Source organism: Halyomorpha halys, unplaced genomic scaffold (genome assembly GCF_000696795.3).
Source record: "Halyomorpha halys isolate HHAL.00 unplaced genomic scaffold, Hhal_1.1 Scaffold183.1, whole genome shotgun sequence".
Classification (NCBI taxonomy): Eukaryota; Metazoa; Arthropoda; class Insecta; order Hemiptera; family Pentatomidae; genus Halyomorpha; species Halyomorpha halys.
The window spans coordinates 46038-56950 of NW_027114717.1; the positions used below are offsets into that span (position 1 = coordinate 46038).

Below are 10913 nucleotides of genomic sequence, written 5' to 3' on the forward strand. Positions count from 1 at the left end.
CCGATTGTATTATTTTGTACAGTTGTAAATTACATTAAATAAATAATTAAAAAAAAAAAAAAAATATTTAAATTAAATTTTATTGGCACCCTTTTTGGGCTGAATATTTTTCGTGGCACCCTAGTAGAATTGAAAACATATGTTCCCATGTTTATTCATGGGCTAGTGTTGAAATTACTACCATTTAGATTTAATACCCTCATAAGGGCGAAATACTAAGAAAATATTTTCAAACGTTTTATTTTATATCTCCGGTTATGATTTGTTTAATTATTTCGGGGTTTTGCCCTTTTGTGTAGTTTATAGAGCCCTAAATTAGCCCTAGTTTGATATAGAATGGTTGAGTCGTGTTGTAGTTATTTCAAATTTTTACCATATATTTTTATTATATAATGTTATTTATCGTTATAAACTAAATATATATAATAAAAAAATAATTGAATCATTAATCAAATGTGTGTAACTTCTTTTATTTTATTTATTTATTTTTACATGCACATAGTTTGATTATGTTCATTTTCTTTATCCTTCTGTTTGTATATATTTTAGGAGAGATTTTATTTATTTTTTTTCTTTCATTTATTTATTCCTTTTTTATTCTTATCTTATTTTATTTTAGTATGAATGTGATCATTACTTTATTACTTCATTACTGCCCATAACGGTGTGGCAGATTGTAATATCTATCAATAAATAAAGTTTTATAAAAAAAAAAAAAAAAAAAATCCAATGTGTAAATAACTAAATATATTAAATTATATCAAACTTTCAATTAATTTATCTACATTTCAATATCTAGCAATTGCAAAGCATTACCGGTTTTGCTAGTAGTGTAATAAAATGCTGCGTACTGTCTGTAACTAAAACTCAAAAAGCCAATGAACCATAAACCATAAAAACAATTTGAAGGTCGATTTACACGATATCACGACAGAACAAAATTATCTGATTTAAGAGCTTCAAGCTGATAAAATTTTGGCAGCCACTTCAGAACATTTTTGAGATAGATTTATCAATAAATGATTAATTATTATAAATAGAATTGATTTTTAAAAACGATAATAAAATAATTCGTTATTTTCAATATTATTTCAATTTTATACGAAAGGTGGGGAGTGGTGGTATTCGTCCAATTCCACTGTTTTTCCAGTTAAGCCGCTACTAATTTTCGAAAAACAATTGAAAATTATACTTAACTATTCAAAATTAAGGAAAATTTCGATATATAAATGTTGAAAAGGTAAATTTGAGCTAGTTTTTTTTTCTTTACTTTGTACAATAATAATTTATTCAGTAGTTGATTCAAGTTCAGATGGGCTGTTTTCACTTCACTGAACTTTAGCTCATTAAACTAGCTTTAATTTGAGTGCTAATAGACATCTGCACGTCAAATGGTTTTCGAGATATAAATTTTTCAAAATACATTCATTAACTACTGATCTTGCAGTACGTGCCATACAACATTTTTCTGAAACATTGCTTTTTAAAAAGCTATATCTCGAAAAATATTTAACGTAAATAACTTTATTAGGGCTCATATTTTAGCGAATTTACTATTCTTTAAATGACATTCTCTTAGGTTTTCTTGTGTTATTCCTACTTTTTAAGATATAGAGCACCGAATGAAAACTTTTTTTTTTTATCGCTTTGAATGTTGAACAGCCGCCATTTTTTATTCCTCCTACTTGGTAGACTCATCAGTTTTTACTATTAATTATACCTAGTTTTCATTAAAGTAATCAAAAATTGGGGTGAGATAACTGCCTTTTTTCTCCTCTTGGGCTCTTGTACTATCTAGCAGCTTTGTCGGCCATCTCATTTCCTCTTATACGAACATGCCCGGGTGCCTAGATGAAGTAGACTGATTTATCTATTTGTTGTAGCATTATTAAGTATTCATAAATTCGTTGACCAAGTGGGTGAACTGAATACATTATATCTAATCCTTGAAGAGGTATATTTGTCATGCAAAAGTAAAGGGCGAAGAATGTAAGATTGTATTTCCGCGGTACCAAAACATTTGATGTAAATAGGAATAATAAAGAGTTCAAGTTAATCTAGGTAGATTATGAATCAAAAAATATTATCTCTCCATTAAGTGAGAAAAATTTTATTTATTTATTTTTGTCAATAAATGTTATTAATTAAGTGAAAAAGGTGTGTCAATTACTTTTTAAAAAATAAAAGAAGAGTAATGTAAAAAAAAAAGTAGGGGCAGCGGTAACAGCGTGGTAACGCGTCAGTCTACCAATCCACAGGTTGTCGGATCAAATCCCGGTCCCACCCGGGCTTTTATCAAGCACAAAATAATGTAAAATTTACTGACAACCTCCCCCAGAGCATTTGTGAGGCCCGTTAGCCAATGGGTGGCACTCACAAAAAAAAAGGCATGGGAGTGACGAACCCACCCTGCGAAAAAAGCACGTCAAGAAACGCGCGATGTATTTCCTAATACTGTGAATATTACGTCCTAATATTGGGGAATACATCGCGCAAGGACTTAGGCCTCCATGGTCTGTTGTGCCCATAAAATAATAATAATAATGTAAAAAAAAGTGCTGGAAATGAAGTTATCAAAAAAATTGCTATTGATTGAAAAAACAAATTATTAAATGTTAGAATAAGAGAAAAATATGACATAAATAAAAAAATAGCGAAAAGATATGGCAGGATAAAATGTAAGTTAACTTCTGAAATGTAGAACGTAGAGAACAATTAAGGTAGTTTAAAAAGGTTTAAGATAAGTTGGTAGGTGAGAAAAATACAGTTCTAGAGAACAGTAGAGATTCCCTGTTCTATTCCTAATCATGATTTTTTATACCAGTAAACATAGACGAGTCAGTAACTGTAATTATTAGTATTAAGAATATTTATTCGGCAGAAAAAACAGAATACCAAATGGTGGAGACTGTTTGTGAGTTTAAGTATACAAAAATGCCATTGTAGTCTCAAATAGATTAATTTATTGATTGAGCCAAATTTTGGCCCATTCAGGCATCATCAGGGCATTATTTTACAACTGAAAAAACAAACATATACAGGAAAAGGACACACCATTTAGAGACAGGATATAACAATTAAAAAAGCAAAAAGATTACTCAACAATAATTGTGGCACAACACCACACACCTCGTCATGGTAACAAATATTCTAAAATTACGATAAAGGTTGAAAATTCACTAATTCTTTTTAATAATGTATTTATTCTTATTTACAACTGTATAAACATAATTACAACCAGTAAATTTACTATAAGCAATATGATACATGTGGAGAATATACCCATTGATAGAACTCCAATAACATTTCTAGAGGAGAAGATCTCGAGCTCATCTTCTTTTCAGACGTCTAGGATTATCAGATAATGAAGGAGAAGTCAAGTTAGAAACAAGTGGGTTTGGGTGGTGGAAACGTTTATTATGGAAGGATTGGTTTCTGGTTCTGGCCAAATTGGCAACAAATGGAACATTGAGGTCCTGATGGATGACTAGATTTATGACCAAGTAATGAACACTAAGGATTTCGGACTATGAGGATTGGATACGAGAGGAATTTGATGGTCTAGTGGAACCTTGAAGCTCAACTCTATATGTCCAGATAGACCTTATTATTGTCATGAAGAACAGCCTTTTATAATGGATTGGAAGTTTACACCGTTTGTCCAGTAAGGTCTGTAATAGTCGGAATCGACTAGTAGTTTCCTGTCTGTATGAGGATTCCATGTCGCTAAAATCTTAATATTCAAAAGATTAATAAATAAAAATGTTTTCCATAAATAGTTGTCAATAATTTATTCGAATTTCAATTAGGATTTCTAAAATGTTTCATTGCTTTGTTGAAAACTAAGCAAATAATAAATGCCAACAAAAAACTCATAATTATTTATTTATAATACCTATCACTTTGGAAAAGAAATTATTGATGTCATTGAAATCAGTTTTCTTTTATGTACTTAAGCAATATCAGTGCAATTTTTTCTTAACCCAGTATTTTCAATACATAGTAGTATCAAAGTGGTTTATTTACATTGTAAGTTATCAAAAGATCGAGTGATTAAATACACTTGGGCCAGATTAATAAAATTTGTTTACTAACTTCATTTATAAATTCACACCTGTCTTCAGACTTAAGATAACCCGCCAGTGTGATATATTACATGTTTGTAAAGTGGCATGATAGAGCTGTGGCACCAATTGTTACCTCCTACCGACTTCAATTAATTTAATTAATTAGCTAAGGAGATCCCTCATCTAGCTCTTTTTTAATCTTCGGTATATGCTGTTGGAAATATTCATTGTAATCGAATGTTCCATAAAAAAAAATTAAATAATTCACTGTTTACAACTTAAAACATTTTAATTAAAATTTTGATTTAATCAGATTGTTGAGTAAGTATCTTCAGAATTTATTTAATTCTAGATTATATGAAAAATTCACCCCTTTCCTCAAGGAAAAATTCCACGAGACCTTCGGAGAGAGAGAGTTCACCGTGAGAGGCCTCTGGTTTGTATCTCGCGGAACAATACCAGATCGAACACGGAGCTTCTTAGAAGGCCTAGGTGTTAGCATCGGAGATATTAATAAAAATTATTTTATTATTATTTTTTTTTTGACTTAGTTATCCAATCAAGTATTTCTTTTAACCAACCTTTTACTATATTTTCCTTTAAATCTATGTATTAGTTTTGTTTTGGTAAAATGTATTTATTTGATTGTTTTACTGTAAACTGATCTACTGCTGTGACTAGTATTTCTCTGGTTTGATCTCACAACCCTGTCTAATAGTGAATTTGTTTAGCGGGTCACTGGGGAGGATCTGAGAGAGGGAATTCGGGAGAGTGAATTTGTCAATCAAATGAAATCAAAATTGTGAAATGGAAGGGACAAGAAATAAGGAATAAATTGAAATATTTGTATTTAATGTGTAGTCTTTCTTGTTTATTATATCATGTAAAAATATATACTTTATATTTGTCCGATCACGATTTATTAGTAAGCCATGTAATGTAGCAACCCTCTCTCTATATATACTCCACCTTACAGCATGATTTTGTAATTGTTGGTACATCACTCCACCAATTTAATAACTGCAATGAACAAAAAAGAAACAAGTTGTCTCAGCAGGATAAAACAGTGTAGAATAAATACGTAAAATGTTAATAGTTGCCATTCAAAGGCACCGCAGAAATCGAAACTCCAAACGGAGGGATGCAATTCCAGGCTTCGTGAGAATATGGAATTCAGTTGAGGGGATGAACCCTCGGTCTGAAAAGGAATGAGGCTGGAGCCATCAAGTAGGAAGGATAAATAGGGTTAGGAGAAGCTATACCATTTGTAATCGAGTGAGTTCGCATATTGACTGCAGCGGCGCTGATTCGATTCTAGGAATGCTTTTAATCAGTGGCGGACCCATGAAATGTAAACATGACCCCCCATCATGGTTAGAATGGGTTGGTTGCCTCTAAATAACCTCATATGAGGGGGTTTTATATAAAAAATACGAAGACATCAATGTTCCAAAATAAGTAAACGTGAAAAAAAACAGATCTTCTACGGTAGACATCTCAGGAGAAATAGAGATAACTGACTTACCCACTGTTTTTTTTCTTATCCTAAACCCTAAAGCAGGGTCTTAGTTGTTTTATTCCGAACCCTCTAAAACAGAATTAAAATAAATTAGTAGTTGCTTTTCGTATGGAAAAACATAAATCAGGTTGGGTATTACCTTTTTCTACCTGTAGTACTTTAAGGTTACAGTGCAATACTTATCTCGTTTTGTGAGTTGTCCATTCTATATGGTCTTACTAGAAAATATCCGGAGGTGAGGTGTTGGGGCACAACCCTTTACAGATGGCGAGATAAACCATTTTTAACAAAAATTAACGCCGAGATGTGTTTTTAAAACCTTAATATTTTTCTTATAGATCATTTAATTTCCATTATGCAGAGTCGGGCGTATGATGGCCTTGTAGATCTTCAGCTTGAGACGGAGCGAGATCTGCTGTGAAGTGAGCAAGTGATGGAGACTATACGCCTTCTGTCGGGCCAGTTTCTTCCTGACGTGACTAGAGAAGGTGAGGTGCCTGTGTAGAGTCACGCCGAGGTAGAGGATGCTGTTAGAGAGTTTCCGATCCTCACTATCCACAACGAACTGCTGGGCTGGTCTGCTCTTCTTACCTTTCTGGAAGGACATGAAAATGGCATCCGTCTTCGACGGATTAACCTTGATGCCGTTCTTTTTCAGAGCAGCGACGATAGTGGCAGATGCTGAACTGGCCCTACACTATGCACAAACATAGTGTAAGGCCAGTTCAGCTCTCATGCTAGAAACATAGACACCGATGTCGTCGGCATTGGCTGTTACCACTGCATCTCGATGCTTGATGGCGACTACTGGTGCCGTGAAAACGACAAACAGTAGCGCGACAAACATATACGCTGTACAACTAATAATATTATTAATAAAAACGAATTCCTTCAATGTCATTGGGACGATGAGGCTTGACCATGCGCAACCTAGTTAATTTCTGTTGAATATTCCCCCGGCTTTCTAGAGGCGAACAAATATTACCCCTCGACCTAAATCGGACAAAACGTTCTATAGTCCATATTTATTGCATATTTCCAGTTCCTAATATTGGATTCCCTTATGTATATCATTAATGTAATACATTTGCCTGATTTCAGATGAGAATTACTGGAAGAAAACATCTTATGAAGATCTAAAAGAAAGTCTAAATTTAAAACAAAACAAAAGGATAGCTAAAAATGTCATCCTCTTCATCGGAGATGGTATGGGACCTAACACCGTGACAGCGGCCAGGATCTACAAGGAAAAAGAAGAAGGATACCTCTCCTGGGAGAGATTCGATCATGTTGGAGCGTTAAAGGTATTATAATTTTTCCTAAGGTTACCTTTATAAAGGTATGCAATTTTCCATAACTAAATATTCATAAAAATTGTTATTTAAATTTTTAGACTTATTCTAATAACAAAATGGTGCCTGATTCTGGATGTTCCGGTACCGCATTATTCGCCGGAGTTAAAACTAATGTTGGGACATTAGGTGTAAGTGCAGATGTGCAAAGGTATGACTGTGACGGGAGTGTACTCGAAAAGAATCGAGTCACCACCTTAGCAAAGATAGCTCAAGATGCCGGGAAAGCTACAGGTAAGAACAGCAGGATATAGTATTTTAATATGTATTATTTGAATAGCTCCTTCCAAAGAAGTTATAATCATAAGCGTTTTTAATAGGGGTCTTCTATGCAAGAGGAATGTGTTTAGAAATTTTACATACTCCTTGTGGAACCACATACAATATGTGTGTAAAGTGGAGTTAACATTGCACCAAGTTATTACTAATACATTAAGAATAGATAAAAGAATAAATAAAAAATACTAAAAAATGAAATGTTCTTATAACAAGAAACACCCTATAAACTAAATATTTGTACTATATAAAGAAATAATTCTTAACTATAAACAAGGAGAAAAATAAATAAATATACAGAAGTAAATATGTGTGTACAAAACTAAAAAAGTAGATGAGGTGTAGATAGTTGACCGTAGATTACTGATTGGAGAAGATGGTCAGGGGGGGGGGGAGAGGGGGCAGTCAGCAAAGGAACAACATAAATAAACAAAAAAATATTTATTTTATGCCGACGTTTCGGCCTGATTTTCAGGTCTTCATCAGGGCTATAAAAAAAAAGGCAACAACCATCATTTAGAAAGAACAAAAATATATAAATAAAAATAGAATAGATAAAACTATATACATATATAAAGAAAATAATAAGAATAAATAAATACAAATATATAAAATAAAATAAATAATAGACTAAAGATTTGGAAATATACATAATAATGGGGTGAAAATATAAATTAGTTGATTAATAATTATGGACAAAGACAGTAGTAGATTGATAACCTTATTATTTATTTACATTTAAATGTGAGTAATAAATAAATGATACAGTGGAAAGAATCTATAAAGAATTAGTTAAAGAAATTAGGAAAGAACAGGGGATAAGAAGAAATAAATGGAGACAAGGGGAATGAAGAAAGTAAGAAATGCGAGAGTAAGGTTATAGGAGGAAAATCCTGGCTACATTGTTATAAATTGCAGGAAAAGCTGCTAGAGTGCAGGTCGGCAAAAGACGTTACATAAACAGAAATCTAAAGATCAAAAGATCGTAGAGATAAAATAGTCAATGTGAGAGAAAGAAAAAGAAAAAAAAACAACATAAAAAGGTGTAAAATGTAAAATAATGAGTCCAAAAAGTAATCAAATGTATCACTAAATAAAGGGCGTGTAAAAACGGATATATTAACGGGGAGTATGTAAAAACAATGTTATAGAAAATTAGAAGAAATATGGAGAATAGGGAGTGAAGAAATAAGAGAGAAAATAATAACTTACAGTTGTAGGCAGAGAACATCTTCGCACCCCCCGACCATCTTCTTCAATCAATTAAAAAAGTAGATGCAACAAATGAACTTGGTGAATGCATTTAAACAATCATCTCCCATATATATGGATATCTGTGTGAATAATAATTAAAGATGTATAAGGAACGGATTTATATAGAATAAATAAAACATTTATATATTATAAATAATACATTTATATAGATTAAGTAAAATATTACAATTAATCATAAGAGTGGAAAAAATTAATCAATTAAAACAATAACTAAAAATAATAACAAAAAAATTAAAAATAAATACAGTAAATAGGTAAGAATTAAATATTGTACTAAAACAAAACTTCATAAACATAATGCAGTTAAGCATATTGGGTTGTAAAATAACTTCGTAGCATTTTTCAATATTTCAATTTAATCCTCTCTGTGTTTATAAAATCATGTTTACTTGGGCAACATTCTAAAAAATATGCTTCATTTATATATAACGATGCTTTTATGCATCAGTTTCAACCGAGATTCCTTTTCTTATCTTAAAGTAGTATTTTGCTTGTTCAAAATGGAAGAGAAAAAAATTCATTTTCGTCATTTAATGATTTTTTATTTTCGAAAAGGAAAATTCGCAAATTTAATAATCCTTTGACTGGAAGATTCTTAAGTTATTAACTGGATTTAGTGAATGACAACAATTTCTTCCTTATTACAATATAATAATTTATTTCATATTATACAGCAACGTTTCGGGAAATTTCCCCCATCTTCAGGCTGCTAAAAAATAAATAAATTCAACAAACCCATAACCATGTGCTTGTAACAACATTACTATATCATTTACACTCAAAGACTATTTATAAATTATTTACCTGATAACAAAAAACTTATATTTAACATATAATTTTCTCCTATTAGTCTTATTTGCTAATATATTATAATATTATTGTCATTAATGAGTAAAAAACATTCTAATAGTCCTACATTGCAGGAGAACAATTACCTTTCTGAAGGTTATCTTCCAATGTGAAATTCGCTGCATAGAGGGATAACAAAATTTGCAGTGTGTATGGCAATGATGCCTTAGGAGAAAGCACCGTTCGTAAGTGGTTTACTCGGTTCAAAAACGAAAATTTTGACTTGGAAGATGCAAAGCGCTCGGGTCGTCCTTCAACTGTTGATGACCATAATTAAGCATTGGTCACAGACAACCCTCACTCTACGGCACGCAATATCGTAGAAACGCTTAACATATCTTATGCAAGTATTTCAAATCATTTTGGCTGAGATGTGATCCCCCATCCGCCCTATTCACCAGACCTTGCCCCAACAGATTTTCACTTATTTCGGGCCCTTCAAAACTTAACGGGAAACACTTAAAAACGAACACAGGCGTTCATTGTTCTAGGGGGACGAAATAAAAAAATTACCTGAAATATGGCAACTTGTAATAGAACAAAATGGGTCATATATAATTGATTAAAAGTATTACACGTATCTGTATATATATTATAAGTATACAAGAATCGGAAGTTTTTATTGAAATCACTAGTAAAAAACGCTACCAACTTATTTTACAACCCAACACTATTGTATAGTTTCATCATGAATAGGTATACTGAGGTATGCGTGTTTATTTTTCAGTATATTGTCATTTGAGTTTTCATACTTCACCATTCAACGTATATGTTCGATGATTTATATTTGGTTTTATTGGAGATCGATATTAGAGATGATAAAATATTTCTAGGTATCGTAACTACGGCTCGTATTACACACGCTACTCCGGCAGCAATGTACGCTCACACTGCCAACAGGGACTGGGAATGCGACACCAAGATGCCGTACTACGCGCAGCAGTGTAAGGATATTGCACGCCAGCTCGTAGAAGATGAGCCGGGAAAGAACTTCAACGTAAGTTTTAAAAATGTTTTATATTAAAAATAGATAGATGGACGTAAGTAAATTAGAAGTAGCTGCGGTCAAAGAATAAAAAAATATAAATGAACTATTTGTTGATTGTCAACGTCTCGACCCATAATACAAGTTTTCATCAGGGCTAAAATAAAAAAAATACAAAGCAGGTAAAACTAATGTAAGAATATAAAAGCTTTTATTCTGGATTTTATTTGCTATGAAGAAATAATAAATAAATTTCCTTTATAATATTATGAATATTCTATATTTGTTTGTAGGATGTTCCGGATTTCCCCATCTTCAAGTAGTAATATTACTCACTGTTAAGTACTTATCAAAAATAAATGGATTTACTTAACAATGAGGAATATCAGTACTTGAAGATGGGGAAACCCGAAACGTTGAACAAACAAATATAGAATATTCATAATATTATAATGGAAATTTATTTATAATTTCTTTATATTATAATTTATAATATTCTAAACGAAGTCTATTTTTTACCTCAACATCTCAGTTAAAATATAAAAGTGATCAATAAATAAAACAGATAGGAAGGTGGAGGTAAAAGAAGA

General features: G+C 31.8%; 1 protein-coding gene across 1 annotated transcript in view; it reads left to right on the forward strand.

The window, feature by feature from the left end:
• Positions 1 to 10913, forward strand: part of LOC106679189 (alkaline phosphatase) — a 33771-nt gene that overhangs the window by 12269 nt on the left and 10589 nt on the right. Inside the window, exons 2-4 of the mRNA XM_014418201.3 lie at positions 6688 to 6890; positions 6980 to 7172; positions 10172 to 10335. Coding sequence (XP_014273687.1) covers positions 6688 to 6890; positions 6980 to 7172; positions 10172 to 10335 — 560 coding nt within the window. The remainder of the gene's footprint in view (positions 1 to 6687; positions 6891 to 6979; positions 7173 to 10171; positions 10336 to 10913) is intronic.